Source organism: Vicia villosa, linkage group LG5 (genome assembly GCF_029867415.1).
Source record: "Vicia villosa cultivar HV-30 ecotype Madison, WI linkage group LG5, Vvil1.0, whole genome shotgun sequence".
Lineage (NCBI taxonomy): Eukaryota > Viridiplantae > Streptophyta > Magnoliopsida > Fabales > Fabaceae > Vicia > Vicia villosa.
In genome coordinates this window covers 89375837-89400319 of record NC_081184.1, presented here as the reverse complement: position 1 = coordinate 89400319, position 24483 = coordinate 89375837, and the positions used below count along the sequence as shown (strand labels likewise).

The following is a 24483-nucleotide window of genomic DNA, read 5'->3' as shown; positions in this document are numbered from 1 at the left end:
AAGCAAATACACGCGTAATATCATAATAAATTGACATAATAAATGGAAAATGCTATAAATATCTATGGATTTTAGGCTAAATATACGATATAAAATCGTGTTATCAATGGTCTGGTCAACACTGAGGCCAACTTTTCGAATGTGATTGCTAAGTTGAGGATCCTAAACCCTGAGGTTACTCTTCGGACCGAGGGATGTAATTTTGCCTACATTGTGGTCGACGGACAAGTGGTGATCTCCGTGTATCTCCAGGACTCAGCGATTGTGGAGGATTCCCTTGCTACTATTGCCGAAGACCTCGGGCTCAAGGATGTGGCTCAGCAAGGTTCAGGCGGTGAGGAACTGCAAGACCAGATCATTTAGCCCATCGTCGAGGAGCACCAGCCTTCTTCTCAATAATTATGCCAATTCCTGTTCGGCCTGCGTGTCATATTTTGTAATCTTGTTGGGGTCCGTTGATGTAATCCTCGTACTTTTGTGGCCCTTGCGACCACTTTTTTAATTTCTGTTGGGGCTTCAGCCCCTTTTGGTGTAACCAAGTACAATGGCCCTCGTGGCCGGTTTATTATGCTGATGTTTAACTTTTTTATTGTTTTACTCGTCCGCCAGAGGACCGCGAATGTTTTGATTATTTCTAAGAGTTTTTCGTGCCCGTCGAAGGGTTGTGCATATCTGTCATTTTAATGTTTGGAAGTTTGCTCGACTTAGTTTATCGTTTTGACGGCGTGGGGAACGGTGAAGGTGACCGGATTAAGTTTCCGGGCTATGTTAGAGGTGCTCGACTCCTCGTTCTTGGTCCGAGTTCCTTGGCATGAACGGCCCATCATGACTTGGGGATTCTGCCAGCATGTTACAACAGCGGTGGAGCTCAATTGAGGGTTCCCTGCTAGGCAGAGGACTTGCTCGTTATATGAGTGTTATCTTGCCTTTCGTTTCATATCATTACGCAACGCTCGTACCGGGGGTGCGCGTGCTTGGTCGGTCCTACCGGGGTTGTATCATAGCCTATCATCTAGCCAATGATAGCACGCCACTTGAAATATTTTTATTGGCTTGACCCTTTTAATGCTTTTGCACGCGTTTTGACTGGGGTCCATGATGCACCCTATGCTGAGATCTTGCTAGCGTATTAATGAATGGGTCTGAAGGCTTGTATTGATGAGCGCATCTCTTTATGGTGTGACTTACTCCACTGGATCTGATATTTTGTTTTAGTTACTTTTTAAAAAATCCTTTTTGCTTCTTAATTCATTTTAAAATACCAAATCACATTTAAAAGTTCCCAAAAAATTCTTAAAAATTCCTTGATTATTTTCTGATTTAATGAATATTTTTGTGGAATTTTATTTTGAGATTTGATATTTTTCTTGATTTTTGCTTTGTTAGCTTTGTTTTAATTGGTTAAAAATTGTTTTCTGACTTTCAAAAATTATAAAATAAATTTGTCAACACTTGTTGACTTGTGTTTGACCTATGGTTAATTTTTGGGATTTTTGTTTGATGCTATGATACCATTTATGTATTTAACCCAAATTTCCCATTAATTAATCATTTTTGGTCATTTTTAAATAATTTTAAGTTTCTGAAAAATTATGAAACCTTTTTCTAAAAATCATATATAGTTTTTCTGATTTTATTATGGTCTTGTGAGAAATTTATTTGGTGTTTGGATACCACTTAAGTATTTCATCAATAATTTCTTATTTAAGACCATTTTAAAATCCTTTTTATGTGCTTTAATTAATCCTTTTATTTCCTTTATATTTGCTTCTGACTTTGTGAATATTTTGTGATATATTGACTTAACTTCATTAATATCATTAGATCTAGGATGTTGATAGGTTTGAAAGAACCAAATACATAATATTAGATGAATGATATTAATGATAGTATAAGTTTTTGTTGGTTTTTTTATGATACTTATCTCCCTACATCTCCTTTTCTTTTTGATTAGTGGGTGTAACTGTGTAAGTCTTGTTTGACTTCATTGTGTAGAGGTTTTGATTCTATCAATCCTCTAATGAATCATCAAGATGATACTCCATAAAAATCAAAAGAAATTCATCTAGTTACTTTTGGTTTTAAATTTCAATCCATTCCCCTCGCTCTTTATCAAAATCCCATTCTTGTTTTTTATTGTTATTTTATATGTGTTGCAAGTTTTTGGAGGATGATCTTCTATATCATCTCTCTAACTTGCTCTTAAACACATAAATTGTTATTGACCGACCTCGTTGTAGGGTGACTTCTATATAAGTTACTTGGCGATTGCTTAACATAGCGCTACATCATGTCCCGTATAAGAAAAAAGATCAAATGGCAGAGATTGTATGATAATTGGTTCAAGACTTTTGAAACTTATCGTGTTGAAGTTTTGATTCTATCAATCTTCTAATGAGTTTTCATTGACTTTGAACCCAAGTTCATTAATCACTCACCATTGATCACCAATTACTAACCATTAACAATTAACAATTAACTTTACTTTATTCTCTTTATTATATTTTATGCCTTTTTATTTTGCATTCACCATGTTTATGTTTATGCAATTTTTCCTTTGTTCACTTGGACATATGTTTATAAAAAAAACATTCAGTAAAGAGCATTGGTAATATTTTTTGTTCTGGACTGGTCCAATGGCCGAGCATGGCCTAATCTGTGGGATAAAGGAAAAGAACTTTCCTCTTTCTGCTCCTCGGCTGGTCACAAGTGGTCAGTTGGTCCCAAGGCTATCTAAATCACTGATGCCCTTACCTGCATCCCTGCACGCACCAATTGCTAGTATTCACTGGGAAGCCTTCCAGGATGGTGAGCACGAGCTTCTCTTCCCTGCTTTCACGCATAATTCCTGGAAGTCACCTGTTTTGGGCCTGGATCCTGGATGCTCAACCCAAAATAGGGAACAATAGCCATGCGCTGGGGGTTTCATACCCTAAAATTTGCCCATCACATTTTTACTTTCAAGCTCATACAAGTATCAAAAGCTCAAGACTTGACTGAATGCACACTCCCCTAATCAAAGGGTCCTCGAATTAGGGTTTTGGATTTGCTAAGGAGAAAGGATGTATCATGGCCTCTCATGTGCCTCAAAGAATCCTCACAACAAGTTTCAAACTCACAAGATTGCTCAGTCAAAAGCTCAGAAATCATCAAAAAACCAAGTTGCTAATTTAGGGTTTTCTAGGAGAAAGTCAACCAAACTTTGACTGATCATATCTCTCTCATACTTTATCAGAAATTCCCCAACCAAAGCCCATTCTCAAGGAAATTCAATTATCTACAACTTTTATGTTGGACCCAAGACCAAGAAATGCACCATTTGAGAGATATGGGCCAAAACATTACAGGTCCTTCTAGAAGATCGCAAAAAACTATTTTTTGTCAGGAGCAATATCATCAAGATAAAATCTCCAAATGAAAAATATGTTCCAAAGTGGCTTGTAGAGGACATCTTGTTCTTTCCAAAAAGTCCTATATCATCCCCATATGACAAATATTGAATGAGTTATGGCTTGCACAAGTTGGTCGATTTTGAGAAAATGCATGAAAACCTAAGTGAAGAATTTTGTATTTTTAAGTAATGGGCCTTAACATTTGTTTTGACCACGTGATCTTGAGTCCAAAGGAGGCCCAATGGTCAATTTATATTATTATTATTATGATATTTATTTTATTTATATTTGAATTTTATCATTTAAAATTCAAATAAAAATCATAAAATAATTATATGATTGATACACCAAAATTTTCCCTTGATTTATTCAGATCAAATCCAATCCAATGGCTGAGATTAAAAAGAAAATTTGCATGAAATAACATGGTGATCAAAATAGAAAGATTCTATTCAAAATCTTTTTATTTTCACATCATCAAATCACATGACTTTTTCTCCAAGAATTCAACCCTAAAATATCTCTATATATTCACAGCAAGCCCTAATGAGAAGAGGACGAAAAATTGGGTGAGGCAACTAGGGTTTGAAAGTCACAAAATTCAAAGAAGAGTGTGGAATTCGTTTTCTTGGTTGCAACTCTTTCCAGGTCCAAATAACCATTCCATTCTACTCCTAAGGTGGTATAGGGTTAGAGTGGATCAATATCTAAGCTTCACGACATTTAGAACATAGCTACTTCATTCACCATGTTCATACATGCTTTGCTCTTATAATTCATGTTTTTACGTAGTTCAATGCAAGCTAACGTTTTGTATGAGTTCAGGGAGTTATTTAGGGTAGCTTTGAGCCCTTGTTCACGAGCTTTCACGCAGGTACATGCATCCGCCATGGTTAGGGCATAGCTTGGTTCCACCGTTGGATTCAATATTCTAGGGCTTTTTGGACCCAACGAAGATTATATTCATGACCAGGGGGAAAAATTAAGACGATCTGGGCTTTCTCTTTTTCTGTTTGATTTGATTTTGCAGGTTTTTTATAAAGGAAGGATTAACTACGAATTCTGGGTAGGAAACCGTAGCTGAATGGTGTGAAATTCGTAGCAAAATTTGGCTGGGGACTTGGTGAAGATGATGAACAGTGTAATAGACTCTTTGACCACGCATGTCACGCTGTGAATGGCCAGTCATAAATTCCACGCGCTCTCAGCCTTTCTCATTGGTTTACGCGTGAAAGCGTGGGCCCCAGCTCAGATACCTTTGACCTTTTCAATTAATGAGGTTGTTTTATATTTATTATATTCTGGCCATTCCACTAACGACTAAAGCAACTGGCACAGATGGCAAGTAAGAGGCGTGTATGACTTAAAGGGCGTGAGTTCTACCCTCAGCCCAGACAATATTTTGTTCAATTTTCTTTGCAGGTTCACACTCCCAGATCCGGCGTATACAACCCACGCGTGCTCACGATGTGCCTTCACAAATTCACCACTAGATGAACACCAGCGTATGATCCAACGCCCCAGAGCTTGCAGGACTACCATGGACACTCCAGAGGTGCAATGCACAGGATCAACACACCCATCCAAGTTCTTTTTCTTTTCTCCTTTTGGTCAGTTTGTTTTTATTTTTATTTATTATTTAAATTGTTTTTTTTTTGTTTCAACCTTTTTCAAACTACCAATTAAATGATTTAGATAATCCTAGATTTAGTTTAATTTATTTAGGTTAATTAGTCTGATAGCTTAGAAATTAGGATTTTTAGGCTAATTTATTTTTAGGTTTTTAACCCTGTAGATTTATTTTACTCATTAGGTTTTCTCCCTCAGGTGAATGTTGTCAAATAGGGTTAGGGTTTCTCATTCGCGTTATTTTTAGGCTAATAATTATTTTTAACAATTTAGATTAATTATGTTCATTTAATCAATTGACTTTCCCTTGCCATTTTACTTTAGTGCAGTTAGGCTTAGTAATTACTGGTAGGTGTTGCCCATTAACCGAAGGTTAAGGTTCAATTTATTAATTGTTTTGATCGAATTAATCGATTGCGATGATTAGCAACAAAATTAATACTTTTCATTATTAATTACGTAGGATAATTCAAGCACATATTTTTTAATTATGTTGATCAAATCGATTGATCAACACAATTGACAAAATTAAGGTGTTTAAATTCAAATAACAATTACCCTTAAACAATTCAAATAATCTAATCCAAAAAAACAAATTAGTTTGCTAACGGTTGTAATCGAATCAATCGGTTATGATAATTAGTAATAAAATCGATACCTGTTAATTTGTTAATTATATTGATTAAAGCTATTAATCAACGCAATTAACAATACTAAGGTTTAAAATACCAATCAGGGTTGTACGCCACATCAAAATACAATTCCTTTCACAAACTGCGTCAAATAACAAACTACGAATTTCAAAACTGCGACAATTACGAAACTGCGTATGGTAATTCAAAATACCTTTAACACCCTCATACTAAGTCTAAGGCGTACAACCCTTCCCGCAATGTTTTAAGACCCGGACCGGTGATCGACCCGGTCATGATACTGGGTTAATGGGTCATTGGTCGAACCAGTGGGTTACTGGTTGAACCGCATGACTATGAACCGGGTATTTATTAAAACATATGATATAATTTAATATTTAAAAATCATGTATATACTATTTAATTATTTAATTTTAAATTATATATATATATATTTATTTTAAATAAATCAACTTTAAGTTATAGTAATTATAATGTGTTTGCTAACTTTGACGTCAAACTGTATGTAGTCTGATGGCACTTACTACTTCATTAATTTCAAAGAAGCTGAGTTCGATTCTGGTGGCTTGCATTTTGCATATTACTTAATAACCTTGCAAAACTGGGTCATTTGTTTGTCCGGTTTTAACCGGTTCAGTACCGTTTTGATGATGTCATACCGGGTTAATTGCATATCTGGTCCAATAACATAACCGAACCGCCTTGGCTACTGGTTTACGGTTGAACCGGTCGGACCGGCCGGTTTGGTCCGGGTTTTAAAACACTGCCTTCCCGAACTACGTAGACTCTGATCCTCCATAAGGAGGTACGTAGGCACTTGGTAACAAGGCGAGTCACTCCTTTCCCCAAAACTTCAATAGGTTTAAGGTTTCCCTATGTAACTTTCTGTCACCTTTCTTTATTAACCATAAACTTTTGCCTTAGACAAAACCTTAGGAAAGGGTTAAAGGTGGCTAACACCTTCCCTTGACCTGATTATAATAACTTATCCAGATCTCTAAACTTCGCAGGGTTTCCTATTCTCCCTGGCAGAATAGGTGGCGACTCTAAAATCTAAATTTTTAGGGCAGGTTGCTACAGGGGGCACTATCAATACCCTCTCTCTTGAGAGGGTCGGGTAATCAACATCTTATCCCTAAAAATACTCTCACGTATCTTTTCACTTTCACTGACTTTAGCATCAGAGTGCCTTAAAGGTACAAACCCTCCTCCTTGATTCTAGCATTGTAGACGAAGTCTCTAGCCCACTTCAGATTCTGATCAACCAATAAGATTATTCTTGTTTAGTAATATATATTTAAAATAAATAATTTTTTGTCAAACGTATTTTTTATCCCTAGACTTGTTGGTATGAGCCCACATGCCCTCACCAACACCACTCAAATTTGGATTAGACTTTAAATTTAAACATATTTAATATTTCTCAGATGGTAACATGGAGTTAATACTTAATAATTGACTTAATTTGGTTATTTTACCTTGCAAATACAAAATTATTTGGGTTAAGTCCATGTATGTTTATTTGTTTGGTTTTGGTACTTACACATCTTTTTATCCTTTGTATTTTTGTATTCATGTATGTAATATATCGAGTATTTGATTTTTTTCTTTAAGTCACTAATATTGAAAAATTTAAAATCTAATGTTTTTTAAAATACCGTGATCAATTACAATAGAAATCAACTAAATAGGGATTAATACTAACGAACTAAAAGCAAAAGCAAAGCAAAGAATATTTCAAAGGGTTGTCGCTACTGAGAAAAATAACAGAGTCGCCACTAACATATTTATCCCTTAAAGGGAAAGGAATGTCAAGAAACCTAACAAGGACAAGAACAAGGTCTTACGACCAGAGAACAGGGTACGGGAGTCGGTTACGCGAGGGGAAGGTATTAGCACCCCTCACGTCCTTCGTACTCGAAGGGATCCAACAATGTTTGTTTCTAATCAATGGGTGTCTACTTATGTCTAAAGCATACTGCCAAAGGGAAATGCATGCAAAAAGAGAGAAAAGAAAACACGGGGAAAAGAACCAATATTTACAAAATTGTGCTCAAGCCCCCACGACTTGATGCCTACGTATCCCTTTTGAGGAATTAGAGCACCATAGTTCGGCTCAATAGTTTCTGTTTGTTTTGTGTTTTTTAGGTGAATGATACTAAGTTCGCATTCCACCGATGCTCGACCTTGGGAGACTTATACGCCTAATTCTTGGAAAGGAAATAGTATGTTCTTAAAAGAAAAGAAAAATGAATTGGTTTGTATTTTTTGATATAAATCAATGATGAACGAGACCCACTACTAGGCCTCGCGTCACTTCTTTACTTTGCTTAACCTTTGAGTATTTATTAAGTGTTTCAGGTGTTTTTTGGTTATTTGTTTTTTAAGGGAAAGATTTGTGACTTGAATCATACAAAAAGTATATAAGTAGTAGAGAAATAGACTAGGGTTTACACCCCACTCGTTTCTCTCCCACTAAGGCAAGTAGTAAAGAAACAGACTAGGGTCTACACCCCACTCGTTTCTTTTCCACTAAAAAAAGTAGTATGATTCACATCGTTACTTATTAGATGTTTTAAAAGTTGAAAGAAAAAGATGAAGGTAATGACTAACAAAGGGGAATCTCTATCCTAATGTTATCATACAATGGTGGTCCTAAGGTCAAAGATGTCAACCTAAAGTCTATGTGACTTATCTCAACTAAGATAGAGTCACTATCCTAAGGGAGCAGGCAATTTCAAGATGGATAAGGAGATAAATTACAACTTCACAATATATGATAACAAAGAACAACATAAGTGCTTGACAACACCTAAGAACAAGCAACAAACAAGTTCTATACGCAAGCAATGAACACACTTCAAAAAGAAACCTAACTAAGTTAGTTTGAAAAGAGTTGAAATTTTGAAAATACGAAACCTAAGAGAGATTAGCTATAGGCAGCCACTACACATTTTATTATAGTTTAAGGACCTCTCATCAAATCATGTTGATGAACAAGTTTTAACCAAATAATTCATTGCACCTATACATGTTAACTAGGTTAACCAAGTAACAAAAGGTGAAGGCGATAAGAAGGATGTTATTCATGAAAGGAATTCAACCAATTCAGAAGTTAGTGAACCTCTAAAAGGTTCTCAAACACCTGAGATATCATGTCAAAAGCTTCACACTAAATTACAAGTCAATATGACAAGTTGTGTTACAATCATCAACCAAAAAACAATTGCTTACATGTTGAAAAGAAGCTTCAATTAAAGCACAAAGGAATGATTTACAAAAATAACAAATTACTGGTCCTAATACCTATAATGGTCCTCTAATATGTCCCTAAAATAACCTCAAATTATTGCACAAGTGCATCCTTATTTATGAGCCAAAACAAGCAAGTGACCATTTACAAGCATACATGGGTCGAGTGTCAAAGAATTAGTCTAAAACCCTACCAAAAGTTAATATCAAAGCTTGATTTTTTATACATGACATCACATGTGTCTCTACTGTATTCACACAAAAAATTGTGGCAAAATTCAATTTCTAAGCCCTCTAATCAAAGTAGTTCACATAAGGTACCAAAACAAAGAAGTTCATGAACAAGTGCAAGAAAAAACATTATTAAAAATAGAAAATAAAATTAGAAAAAATCATAAAATTATTTTGAATTATCCTAACATGTCAAAGTATTCAAAATATATTTTTGGACATTTTTGATTTCAAGAGAAAATGATTTACCAAACAGAAATTAGAAAAGAAACAATATTTAACAATTTCTAACATTTTCAACATGGAGTTGCATCAGCAATTGTTATTGAACTAAGTTTCTATTTCATTGGTGCATGGGCCCAAAAATATGGGTGTAGAAATCAGTGGCGCTAGGGCCAAATTTAACACGCACGCGTGGTATTAGCAAATAGGGAGTATGTTCAACAATATTAGATTAAGCCCAAAACGAATCCAACTTGTGGCCCATTAACAACACCCTACCATTCCATTTTATTATCAATATGCATTATGTATTTTATACTATAGTTTTTAAATAATCAAATGTGACATGATAATATCTAGATATGAAATCAATTGGCCACCCTCAGACTTAAGTCATAAGAAGACAAAATAATGCTAGAGCCAATCACAACATACCAACACATCAACTAATCATATGGTAAAAGAAAAAATTGCAAAAGGATGGAAACAGAAGCAATAAACATGCGCCACCTATGCCAAACGGATGCAAACATATTGAACCCTAACCAGACGTTGGGGTTAAGCTCCGGTCGTCTTCTCCGATCACACTGCCACATGAGCTCACCTAAACCGCCTAGAAAAACGTAAAACCGGCACCGTCCGACTCGGAATTCACCATTGAGTCTGAGTCTACCACTAATATCTCCATTTGAATCCTATATCATGCTATCCGAAGACAACTCTAAAACTGTAGCTTAACAAAACTTCCCCAGAATCAACACCATACACATCATTCAGTTCATTTTCAAGCATAGAGTATGAACGTGACATCAAAACGCATCGTAAACAATCATCGCATAGTCAAAGAAATTACAAATTTCACTACTAGAAATTTCTCTTTTGGTGACCGAAAAGGCTTAAAAATCGGTCACTAAAACGTGTTTAGCAACCGGTTTAGTGACCATTATTTTTTGGTTGAAAAAGTGCTAGTCGCTAAGCTTTTGTGACGAGACCGATTATAGTGTTCTTTTTCATAAAATAAATTCAAAAGTTGTTATTCATAGGAATTGAACTTGTGACCTCTGTGTATTTAAATAAGAACTTGCCACTACACCAGTTCATATCTATTGTTATATTTTATATTTAAACATATATACATATAGTTTTATATAAATATGTTATATGCTAAAACAATAAAAAATATGAAAATTTAGTAAAAATTAAAAATTGAAAGAGAATTAAAATCTTAATAAAAAATGGAAAGGAAATAATAACATAATAAAGAGGATTAAAAATAGAAAAAGAAAACAAAGAATATTAGTGAATTTTGGCTACTAAATCGGTCACTAAAAGCGAATTTTCTAGTAGTGTTTGCAAGATCAAACATATGCAACAATCAACCACCTCATACATGTGGTTCTAATCACCCAGCCTCCCGGTGGAAGGAGCTCCCAGATGCAAATGTCCTAATACGTGTTTCTAGCATGCTTAGAAAGTTTTGAATACTTACCTGAAACGGATCTTGGATCAAAACAAAGACAATTCTACAAGCTACTTTCCTCCTTAGATCTTGATGATGATGATGAATAATCTTCAAATTAGAGCACGAAACTTCTAAGAAATAAATTCAGCTCTTGGAACTTGAATGTGTTTGCACTTGCTTCAAGGAAACGAATGGTGATGATGGAAATAGTGTTGAACAAATGAAAGAAGTGATGGATTTAACAATTTCAAATAGATACAAATTAACAGTATATTGTTATATTAAATAATAATCAACAATGATAGGAACGGTGTACCTTGTAGGATTTGAGAGAATGCCGTCAAAAAGTGATATGAGAGGATTACTACCCTCATTGCCGTATAGGGTTTTCATAGTATATTAATCGTCTAATGGAGAAACTCTTAAATAACTAAACGGTTGAGGGAAGGGACCTCTCACTGGGCTTAACTGAATGGTCCAACCCATCACGGTCCATTCAGGCACAAAACCCAATCAAATAATTCATATATAATTAGTGTTTAATATCAATTGACCATAATATAATTTACTAATAATTAAATGTGTCAATCCATATTTGATTAATTAAAATAATTAACCTAACAATCTCCCACTTGGATGACACTAATTAATTATTCTAATATAAGTTTCAATATTAGAATATCAACAATGGTCAAAACACTAATCAATCAAAAAGATAAGTAAGCTTCAACAGTGCAGAAATTGTATCATATATATTAAAGACTCGCATTTATTTAAACATGGTGAATTTAGAATAACATATTTAAGTCAAGAGAAATATGTTATATAGAATTTCCCAAGCATATGAATATGCTAATAATAAACTCTCACTAACCCAAAATATCATAAGATTTACTCATGTGTATAAGTCTTTGGGTAGTGATTATACTAATGAGTTTTAAATTAGGCTTAATACATCTTTTGGTCCCGTAACTTAATTTATGATTTCACTTTGGTCCCGTATATAATAAACGTTACATTTTGGTACTTCAAAAACTATTCCGTTAGCCAACTTAATCCATTTCGTTAAATTTAACTCTAAATGTCTTAGGTGTGATACTATTGTTAGTATCTACCATAGGTTTCATTTATTTTTTTAATTTTAACCATTTGATCTTTTTGATGAACTCTACACCGTTGGATCTTGAAAGTCTATTCATTATTACAGTACACCATCAACACCTAACATTTTTTACCTATCTTCATCTTCTTCCCCTCCTTCATCTTCTTCTACATCACCATCTTCATCAAATTTCCAGAAAAATTAAAATCTGAGAACTTTTCTCCAAGAATTTTTCTAGATCCTAAAACTCAATATAGATTACAATTACTTAATCTCTAATTTATTAATCCTATTTTTGATCTTGTTAATCATTATAACACTAATTATAAATTTTTAACTAAGGGTTGTTGCTTATGACATTGAAGATCCTTTTTTTCATCTTCTAATTCGTCGTCTTCTTCGTGTAGTTGTGGTAGCAATAGCAACAAAATTTCTTTTGGGTTTTATTTGGATTTAAGGTAAGTTCTTCAAATGGGTTTCTGGAAAAAAATTGTGGGGAGGATGTTTGGTTTTAAAAGGGAAGCATAATCTGGGTTCTTCAAAATGTTTGCATTCAACACTGACACCGATTCATTTCCAAGTTCCATGATGATTTGCATTGACATTATAAATAATCAACATGAGAGACTGTTAGGAAGCAAAAATGCTAACCCTAACAAGACTTACAAAACTAAGAGAAACAAGTAAACAAACTAAGAAAATAGAATTAAAAGATAACTTTGATTTTTCATTGGTACCCTTAATTGTGTCTAAGACACTACATATATAGTTCTCATAATGGATGTTCCATTCAAAGCCCAAATACACAAAAGCCCAATAACATACTAATAATATAAGTCCTATTGTTACCCCTATCAATAACAATACTAATCATATAAATCATATAATACTCTTCTATCATTGCCGCGGGGTTCACTTGAACCTTGTCCTCAAGGTTCAAAAATAAAACTTAAGATGTTAAATTGTTATGGCTACATTAATCTTTCCTGGATCCCACACCATGAAGCGAAAAACTCCACTAATGTAAATAAAACCGTAGCAGCAGAAAACATAAAGATCACCATAGCTTCTCATCAGCTCCAATCTATCTTGACAGTGCAATAGATTTATGCCATTGGTAATTTGCATTAATAAAACCAAGGCATCATAGCATCTATATCTCACAGCTAAATGAAACAATGTCTCTTCTTCTCTTGTGAGAAAGTGAAATGAATCATAACTGCCCGACACAAAATCATTGAGGACCGAGATTTTCCCATTTATCACTGCAAGATGCAATGGTGTATAACCATTGTTGTTGTATAGTAAAGTAAGATTTGAATCGCGTTTGAGTATGATCCATACAATCTCTCTGTGTCCTTTATTACAAGCATGATGCAATGTCAAATTCCCATTCTCGTCGATAAGTTGAGTAAGATCTGGCCACTTGTTCAACAACTCTCTAACAACATTTGAGTCACCTCTTGATGCAGCAATATGAAAACAAGCTTGATCAAACCGAGTAGGAATAACCTTGCAAGAAGCCATTGAATTGACTTCCAGCAGCCACATTAAAACATTATCATTCTCTTGTCGGCAAGCCTCGTGAATTGGAGTATCCGTGTTTTTATTCTCAGCAGAAAACAAGTCGTGCTCATCTCCGACATAAATGAAATGTGAGCCACTTGTGAGAATCATTGTTGTGGCTATGAGTGTAGCTTTCGGTGGTCCTGTGTCATATGGGTCGGTGTTAGGGATGAACGCATTCAACACAGTGCTGGATCCTGTTGAATCTGTCAGAAAGAAAAATAATTTCTCGGTAGTCTCATACGAGTTGAAATAGGATGTCTTCGATGGTAATGGAGAAGTGAAACAAGACTTCAAGTCTGAATACGACTCTTCCGCGAACATCGGCAGTTTGGTTCCACACAAATCGGGTTGCTCTGATTGTGTTCTACACAGATTAGGTGATTCTTCTAAATTTTCCTCAATGGTTGCACGGATTGGATTTGTAGCAACACTTTGATCAGGTGGTTTGGGCAACATTTGCGGTAGCGGCGTTGAGGATGGTGATTGCAACCAGGGTGCATTAAGGTCATATGTCAAATAACACTTATCAGTTGATAACAAACTATTTAAATCTAGTTGTTCTGGAAGGGGAGCGGTGGTCAAAGTTTGATCGATGAAGAGGTGAATACTTGGCAAAACACCACCATTAGCAATGGTTACAGCTCCCAATAGCTTACTAAGTTCCTCATCGTTCCTAACAACAACCTGAATGTGCCTTGGAACAATAGTCTTCTTGTTGTCCCTCACAACATTCCCAGCCAATTCCAATACCTCAGCAGCGAGATATTCAAGGATGGGGGAGAGGTAGACGGGTGCGCCGACGGCAAATTTGCTATCAGATTCTCCAATCGCATCAATATCGTCATAATCAAAATGAAGATTACTCCCAGAGGGTGGACCAGGGTGATCAATATGATTAGAAAGCCTCAATTCATGACCCACATTGCCTTTATTATTGCTCATTCTTCTAAACCCTATTCTAAAATTTTCCAGCTTACTAGATAAATCCTCATTAGTATCCGAAACTGCATACCTTAAATCAGCAACTTGTTGTTTCCACAATTCTTGAACACATTCAGGTATTCGATCTCCACGTTTGTTGTCGATGGAATAAACTTGGGTTTGATTTGCAGTTGGAATATTCAAACCAGCATCGTAAGAGACGTGTAAGCCTTCAATGAAAAGTGCTTCTCTAGCGACTGAACCTCCTTTGCGGAAATTAGGGTTTCCACTGCTGCTTCCGTTGTTGTTGTATCTTCCCCTGCCGCTCCCTCTTCTACCTCCACCACCCATTTTCTTGCTTCGATTTAATAATCCCGGTTGTGATTTGTTGTCAATCAATGGCGGTTTTGGGATTTTTTTTGACGATTTTTTGAAACAGGGGTGAGAAACTGGAATTTGTTTTGCAAAATCCCTTCTATCCCTACAATGATTTGGATGCCTAAATTGTTGAGGAGCAGGGTTGATTGGTGAAATTGCTTGGTAGTGAAACTGATAGTTAGTTTCAGACAAGTGAAATTGTTGTGTGGCTTCTGGGTAATAACTATTCATATAGGTGGACTCGGTGAGTGTTTGTTGTTGAATGAATGGTTGGTGTGAAGATAAAAGTTGTTTTTGTGGGTAGTTGTGCGGTTCGTGACTCCGATTTGGATAAACATGTGAATATGAAGGATGTGTTATTGAATAAGAGGGATATGGGTTAGGTATATGGGGTGAGTATCCATGATTTGGATACAAACTTGGTGATGATGAACCAACATGAGTGTAACAAGGTGTAAAAAGTTCCCATGGAAAAGATGGAAAGGATGGTGCGGTAGGAGTGGTGTCTATGGTGGAGTGGTATGGAAATGAAGGTGTATGATAAGAATAATCCATAGGAGGATTTGAGTACATGGATGAAAGCACCAATTGTTAGGAAGCAAAAATGCTAACCCTAACAAGACTTACAAAACTAAGAGAAACAAGTAAACAAACTAAGAAAATAGAATTAAAAGATAACTTTGATTTTTCATTGGTACCCTTAATTGTGTCTAAGACACTACATATATAGTTCTCATAATGGATGTTCCATTCAAAGCCCAAATACACAAAAGCCCAATAACATACTAATAATATAAGTCCTATTGTTACCCCTATCAATAACAATACTAATCATATAAATCATATAATACTCTTCTATCAGAGACTGTAAATAAACTCCAAACAAGTCCTATTTAATTTGTTTCTTTACACATAATAGAAAATAGAAAGAGTAGTAGCCATAAGTTTGACATTGTGATTTTAATTTTATGGAAGAGAGGTGTACAATTTGTTTGTTATTAAAATATTATCAATATTGGATGAGATTTATTTTTTTGGAAATTTATGAGTTTTTGATGAATATTATCTTTTCTGGAAATTTATGAGTTTTTGATAAATTTTATTTTTTCTGGAAGTTTATGAGTTTTTGATGAATATGGTGATGAAGAAGATGAAGAAAAATGAAGAAGAAGATGAAGATACCTAAAGAGTATTATGTGTTGATGGTGTAATGTAATTATTAGTGGACTCTCAAGATCCAAGGTGTGAAATTCATCAAAAAAAATCAATGATTAAAACTAAAAGAAAAAATAAAGTCTATGATGGACACTCAACACTAGTTTCACACCTAACACATTTAAGGTTAAAAGTTAACGGAATGGATCAAATTAGTTAACGGAAAAGTTTTTAAGGGATTAAAATGTAACGTTTATTAAATAAGGGATCAAAGTGAACTCTTAAATTAAGTTAAAGGACCCAGAGACCAATTAAGCCTTTAAATTATAGGTCATAGAATATCCACATAGGTCTACGAATAGTAATTACATATAGGCTTATCCTATTACGAGAGTAATTACATTTAATCATAAGTACCTTCATAATACAATATCATACTCGATAGGAGTATTGATATTTACTTGTTAATACAATATCATACTCAATAGTTCGGAAGAAAAATTTTGAAGGAACGATTTCTTGAAGGAAAATTTTGGAGGGACTAAAAACGAAATTTGAAATATTTAAAGGGACAAAAAAGTTCATTAACCCAAGATATAATTTCACATGAAACACTATGATCATATAAAAGATTTACCATCATTTGAATGACATCAAATCTCTATAATTTTAAATATAATATTATATACAATATCTTAATAACTCACTCAAAACTCAAATGCTACAAATATAACTACACACATTTGAGAAACATATTATGTTCTACGCAGCGGAAAGATATGAGACTTTAATTCAATTAATATTGAAGATATAACACAAGTAGTCATAAATTTCCATCAATAACATAAGACTACACTATCCTCAATATAAGTCTCAATAAAATAATATTATTTTAAATAATTAATATTTATTTCTTATTTCTATATAATTGACATGTTAAATTCTCCCACTTGATAGAGAAAAATAGTTGAATTATTAATGTAAGAGTTTTAACATATTTATACAAATACTCAACTATTTTCTTTATCACAACTGATCATGTCAAGTAATGTCACACCGATAGGGTATGTCAATCACTTACATAATACATAGAGAATTGAAATAAATTTTAATAATTAAAAAAATTTAACAATAAATTATTTAATTTCATAAAGTATTACATGTCTTTAAAATAATTTTTTGTTATTAAATAATAGTTTCTCTAATAAGAAATATAACAACAATGTACAAATATTACGTCACCGAAAATTCTAATACCGATAGAGTACTCGAATCATAATTTACATAATCATAAATAACAAGTACATTGAACAAAATAAATTATATTAATAATAATACACCGATAGGATAGAATCATTATCAATATAATATTTATTATAATTAAAATAAATCTAATTATTTTATCACACAAGATTTCTACAATTGTTTACATGATAGGTTAGTTATAATCATACAAATAAAAATAATTATATTTTACTCAAAATAGGAAAATGTGTATAATTGTATCCACGATAGGCGAGATTACAATTATACAAATTAATAGTGATTAATTAATTTTCCGGAATAAAACTCTCAAAATAATAAGATTTTAATATACTCATAAAACTATATTTTATTTATTTATTTGAGTATATAACAAGAAATAAATTTATGACAATAAATCAGGTGTTTTTAATTCAAAATATTCTGGAAAATTAACAATTTTACATAAATGCACTTTTTATATTTTTTCAAAAGGAGAGGACAATATTGAAAAATAATTTCTCCTTATATGCAATTATATAATTAGTCACAAGAGATTGAAAATATGTTAAAATTAAATTACAGCTAACCTCAGAGAATGTGACATTCACTCTTATATGCAGAGTCATTGACCTTTGATGACTTTTAGAATATTATATAATCATCTCAAAATCAATTCATAAATAAAAAGTAAATCGTTATATAACATATATAAGAATTTAATTATAAATTGATATAATTTAAGGATGATACAATTTAGACTGCCTATTACAAAATAATTATAATATTTTATGAGTGACACGTAAATAATTAGGAAACATATATAATTTCAATAAACTCAAGAATATGATATGAGTATAAACACGATTTTAAATATATTTCAAAGCACTAGAATTTACAAATTATAATTTTGAAATATAACTTTCATATTTGAAGGCATAAAATTTCTATATTAAAATAAATCGACCCATATTATTTCTCTTGAAACCATCCAATTGTTTCTCTTGAAACCATCCAATTGTTTCTCGTTCCACACACAACAAAATCCAATTGATTAACCATTCAATCCAATCCTAAAAAATAGGCGAGACGTAACAACGACTTATTAATCTAGGTCTAAAATATAGACATGACAGGTAGACTATACCTAGATTTTAAAGAACGTCAAAAAATTTATAAAATCAATAGTGAAAATTCTAGTAACAGACAATCGATGTCGTATCGGATGTTATGACATCCACAACTGAACAGTTTATTACTTTTTAGCAGTAAGTAAATAAAAACAGTAAAGAACAGAGGGAATTGTTTACCCAGTTCGGTGTACAACAACACCTACTCAGGGGGCTACCAAGTTAGGGAGGAAATCCACTATAAGTAGTATTAATTCAGAGCTAAACAACCAGTTTACTCTCCTCACTTAAGACCTACCCAATGCAATATCAATCTAATTCTAGACCTGAGTTCCTACTCACTCCCCCTCAATCACACCAGTGATAACAAACAAGCAAACACAAATAAATTCAACTTGAAGACCCACTTCAAACAAATCTTGATCTTGCTTAAAAGCTTCAATCAAGAGGAACAATACTCGTGCTTAAAAGCTTAGAGTGACACAACCAATTACAACTTAAACACCCTATTCCAATACAATCATCAAAGTGATTATTGTTTGGATTACAAGAAAACACTAAGACACAAACACACGTAAAAACTCAGTTAACAAAACACAGAATTTTTCACTTCAAAATCTCTGCCTCTGCAAGTAGGATTAGCAATCTTCTCATAGGCAGATTCTGGGCCTTGGGCCTAAAGTATATAAGTTAGAGTTAACCAAGTTAACCTAATTTCCACAGTTTCAGGGTGCTACAATATAAGCCATAGGCGTGGTCTCTTATTGTTATTCAATCAGCACTGAATAGATGGTTTCCTAAAATATAGCCTGAGTTAAATAAGGAAACATAACATAAAACATAACAACCCATTATGTCCAGATACTGATGTCACAACATTCAACATGACATCCAGTAAAACTCTGTATTAGCTTAGCACACAAATCCTGTAGTACACTACACAAGCATGTCATGACATCAGTAAAGACATCTTAACACAGACCTATGTTTTACCATAAAATGCAGCCAATCACAAACATCTACAAACTCCCCCTTTGGCAAATTTTTGGCTAAAAAAACCTGTCACCATATCAGAGATCACATGCAGCAAAAAAACATCATACAACTTCATCATACAGGATAGCTAATACACTACCACACATCTACCAATCATAACACATAACTACACTACACATCATTAACTATAATACCAACCAATCAGAACACATAACTAATTAGCATTCGTTAGCTACAATATCACATTAGAGGGAACTTTAGAACTTCAGAAATAGCTAGATATCCATACAACTTAATCAGGAAAAGTTGTTCATCTGTTCTAGGGTGACATTTCACTCCCCCTTTTTGGCCATAAAAGTTGCCAAAGCAACTAGATATCCATATTAAGTACAGACCAGATCAAAATTCAACAAAAATATTAAAAATCACCATTAAAAAGACCAGAAATACTCTAGTCATCAAACTCAGAGCCACTGGAGCTATCATCATCAATTTCCTCATCTGTGCCATCAGCTAAACTGACCTCTTCTTCTTCCTTCTCGTCATCAGAATCACTACTATTTTCCTGTCAGCTTGTCCTTTTGTCTCTGCAACATCAACAAAAGTATCATTCTCATCCATCTCCAATGTGCTTATCATCTTCTCCAGAGCCACCTTCCTGGCATCCAGTTCCTTGCAAGTTTCTCTGAGCATTAATATTACTTCAGATTTACTTGTCTTTGAGGTTCCCTTGGATGTCTCAGCAGAAGTCATGACAATGTCTGGAACATGGATTCCTTGAAACAGCTTGTAGTGGAAGGACAGGGTACTTTCTCTCTTGCAGACAGAGTCATTTTCATTTAAAATGTTAGGGTACTGATTCAAAATGATACCTGATATAATAGATGGTAAGGAAATAGGACCTTTTATACCAAAACTGCCTGCATGCTTCATAGTCTGATCAAAGATGTAAGTACCATAGTCAAACCTTGTCTTGGTTCTAACTGCATATATAAACTTTCCCAGGACAGTAGCAACAGTTGACTTGTGGTTTGTGGGCAGCCAGTTAGCAGCTCCAATCTTGTGTAGCATGGCATACTTTATGCTGAGCTTGCTTGCAAAATTTTTTCCCTTTAGGGGCCAGATTTTCACCTGCTTACTAGTGATGACCTCACATACTTTGTTGTCAGACACCTCCAGCTCAGGTTGAGCTTCATCAGATCTTCCTAGATAGTTGTTTATAACAGTTGAGGAGAATGTGACACACTTTCCTAAAATCTTTTGACTTTCTATCAGCACAGTCTTCTGATAGATTCACAATAAACTCCTTCACCAGCATCTCATAACACTTAGAGAAATGAGTTACAATGTTTATTAACCCAACTTCATTAATCAGGTCCATGATCTCCTTACACTCAAGGGCATTCTGAGCCAACTCCCTCTCCAAGGCCATCCTCTTCTGGTACACATACTTCCACCTGTTGGCACTAGAAGGATAGTGAAAAGAGACATTATCAATAGGTACCTCAGGCACACTAGCAACAAGCTTGCTAGTGGTTGGTTTCTTCTTCAATGGAGTGTCTTGATAATCCATAGCAACATCAGAATCTGATTCTGCAATAACTTGAGCCTTCATTTTCTTGGGAACAACCTTGCTCCAGGATTTGGTAGGGTCAACAGAGGTGCTCTTAGGCACAACCTTACTCTTAAAAGGTCCATTGCGGGTACATTGGGACACATATTTACTTCTGATGGGTCCAGTTGAGGTACTCTTTGGAACTTTCCTCTTGATAGGGCCAGAGGTGCTTTTAAGGACAACTTCCCTCTTGGGAGGACTTTGATCAACAACCTTCTTCCCTCTTCTTGTCATGAGGCGTTTTGCTATGCTAGGGTTCGCATTGGCCACCAAATCACTATCAGACAAATCATCAAGATTGACAACATTTATACATTCATCAGCATCAGGTCCATCTTCAGTGTTGTTAGTGACATCCAGAGTAACATCAGCATTATCATTATTCTTTTGAACTCCAACATCATCCTCTTCCTCCTCAGTCATTTGTACATCATCATTGGGAATGTGTACATCATCATCAGCCATGTGAGCATCACCACCAGTTGTGTGAACACCATCATCATCAGCAGTCTTCCCTATGGTATCTTCATTGAGTTCAGGGTTCTGGGGGGTTTTAGAAATAACATATTGCAAAGGAACGATTATTCCAGGAACCTGATGTTGTTCATCCAAGATCCTAGTAACAATCTTTGCAATCGCATTGTGAACATACTCAGATCCTTTCTTAGTCAACTCTTCATGTGGTGTAGAAGATGAAGGGTTAGTTCCCTTACCACGAACATTCTCTTTAGCTCTTCTTGCATGTGGGGTGTGAGCCTTCTTCACATCAAGATCTTCAGTAGTCACCATTTTTAAGGGAGAAACAACAAGAACCTGATTAGGTTTGACAGGTTCATTTCTTGGAATTGATTCAGGAGCGGAGATGGGGGACGTCTTCTGGGGAGAAGAAGGTTCTGAAGGTTGAGACATTTTCAGAATCTTTGAGAAGTTATGAAAATTTGTTGGTTGGATGTTAATGAGAGTGAGGGAGATGAAACAGTTCAGAGGGTGATGGAGGTTCTTGATAGAGAGAGTGATCGTGGAGTTGAGATTGAAAGAATTGAGAAATAGGAGGGAACTTAAGGGTTTATCCAATCAGCAGCCACAATATAAATTGTTTATTTAAATTGTCCAAAACATTATTCCCCAACACCTTTAATTGCTATAATTCCTCATAGATACATATTCCTAACTTGTCCCTCAAGTTCTCAAATTGAGTAACATCTAGAGCCTTTGTGAAAATGTCAGCTAGTTGTAATTCAGCGGATACATGCTCTAAGCTAATCACTTTGTCTTCTACAAGCTCTCTTATGAATGATGTCTAATATCAATATGTTTGGTTCTACTATGCTGAATAGGATTCTTGGATATGTTGATGGCACTGATATTGTCACAATACAATGTCATGACATTCTGTGTGACATTGTATTCAGTCAACATTTGCTTCATCTAAACTAGTTGAGAACAGCTGCTACCAGCTGCTATTTACTCAACTTCAGCAGTAGATAAAGAGACACAATTTTTCTTCTTGTTGAACCATGATATGAGATTGTTTCCCAAGAAGATACATCCTCCAGATGTGTTTTTTCTATCATCAGCACTTCCAGCCCAATCAGCATCACAATACCCAGATAGGATAGGTTCACACCCATGAGAATACAATATACCATAATCACAAGTTCCATTCATATATTTGAGAATCCTCTTGACCTGATTTATGTGACTTACTTTGGATTCTACTTGATATCTAGCACATACTCCAACTGCAAAAGCAATATCTGGTCTATTAGCTGTTAGATATAGCAGACTTCCAATCATGCTCCTATACAGACTCTGGTCAACACTAGTGCCACCTTCATCTTTAGATAACTTTAAATGAGTAGGTGCAGGTGTTCTTTTGTGACTAACATTATTGGTTAGGAACATTTGGATCAACAAAGCCTTTAGGTTGTTCCACATACACTTCCTCATTCAAGTACCCATTTAGAAAGGCAATTTTACATCCATCTGGAATAACTTCAACTTCAAGATGCAGGCTACTCCTAAGAGTAATCTTATTGATTCAAGTCTTGCAACAGGTGCAAAAGTTTCATTAAAATCTACCCTATCAACTTGAGTGTAGCCTTGAGCCACCAACATTGCTTTATTTCTAGTTATAACTCCCTTTTCATCAGACTTTTTCTTGTATATCCATTTGGTACCAATAATGTTTGTTCATTCAGGTCTAGGGACCAATTCCCATACTTCATTTATTTTGAACTGTTCCAGTTCATCTTGCATGGCATTGATCCAAAAATCATCAGTCGGAGCTTCCTTCACATTTTTTGGTTCAATTTTGGATACAAAGCATGAGTTGGAAATGATCTCTTTAGATCTAGTAATTATACCATGCTGGGATCTCCTATGATAACTTCTTTGGGATGATCTTTCTGAATTCTAATAGAGGGTCCTTTGTTGGGTGCTTCAGATTCAGATTCTGGAGGAGAATCATTGAGGTCTTCAATTTTGACTGATCTTTCAGCTTGAGTTTCAAAGAATGTTCCAACATCCTCTGTGACATTGAAGTCTTCATGTTGGTCATCAATAATAACATTGATGGATTCCATCAATACTTGTGTTTTGGAGTTGAATACTCTATATGCTCTGCTAGGTGTGGAGCATCCCAGGAATATACGTTCATCACTTTTGGGGTCCATTTTCCTTCTTTGCTCACAATCTATAAAGATATAACACTTGCTTCCAAATACATGAAAGTACTTCACAGTAGGTTTCCTTCCTTTTCATGTTTCATATAGTGTGGAAGAAGTTCCTTTCCTCAATGTGACTCTGTTATGAACATAGCAAGTTATATTCATTGCATCAGCCCAAAAGTACATAGGTAGCCTCTTTGCATGGATCATAGCTCTAGAAGATTCTTGAATAGTCCTGTTTTTCCTTTCCACTACTCCATTTTGTTGAGGAGTGAAAGGTGAGGAAAATTCATGACTGATTCCTTCAGAAGAGCAGAATTCAGCAAATTTGGCATTCTCAAACTCCTTCCCATGATCACTCCTGATTCTGACCACACCACTTTCCTTCTCTCTTTGAAGTCTTGTACATAGGTCTTTGAACACCTCAAACACATCTGATTTTTCTCTGATGAAGCTTATCCAGGTGTATCTAGAGTAATCATCAACTACCATATAGGCATACTTCTTCCCACCAAGACTCTCTACCTGCATTGGTCCTATCAATCCATATGCAGCAATTCCAGAATTTTGGAAGTGGTAAGATGTTTGATCTTTGGATGTGACATCTTGGTTTGTTTGCCAACGTGACATTCTCCACATACTTTTCCTTCATCAATTTGCAGCTTTGGTATTCCCTTCACAGCTTCCATGGATATGATCTTCTTCATCCCTCTTAGATGTAGATGTCTAAGTTTTTGATGCCACAATTTAACCTTTTTTTCTTCTTTTGCCATAGAGCATACAGTGGAATAACTAAAGGTTTTAGGCTCCCACAAGTAGCAGTTGTCTTTGGATCTGAATCCCTTCATGACTTCCTCATTTTCTC

General features: G+C 34.7%; 2 protein-coding genes across 2 annotated transcripts; both read right to left on the bottom strand.

The window, feature by feature from the left end:
• Window positions 1-20529: 20529 nt before the first annotated feature.
• On the bottom strand, window positions 20530-21858 carry LOC131604974 (uncharacterized). Its single transcript, XM_058877383.1, has one exon. It carries the CDS (start codon window positions 21856-21858, stop codon window positions 20530-20532), a length of 1329 nt encoding a protein of 442 aa, XP_058733366.1.
• A 555-nt stretch (window positions 21859-22413) lies between these two features.
• Window positions 22414-22899, bottom strand: LOC131604973 (secreted RxLR effector protein 161-like). Its single transcript, XM_058877382.1, has one exon. The coding sequence runs from the start codon at window positions 22897-22899 to the stop codon at window positions 22414-22416; it is 486 nt and encodes a 161-aa protein (XP_058733365.1).
• Between the last annotated feature and the right edge of the window lie 1584 nt (window positions 22900-24483).

Excerpts from the sequence above, each read along its gene's own strand:
- LOC131604974 (XM_058877383.1), bottom strand. The coding sequence starts at position 21,858 with ATGTCTCAACCTTCAGAACCTTCTTCTCCCCAGAAGACGTCCCCCATC.
- LOC131604973 (XM_058877382.1), bottom strand. The coding sequence starts at position 22,899 with ATGAGGAAGTGTATGTGGAACAACCTAAAGGCTTTGTTGATCCAAATG.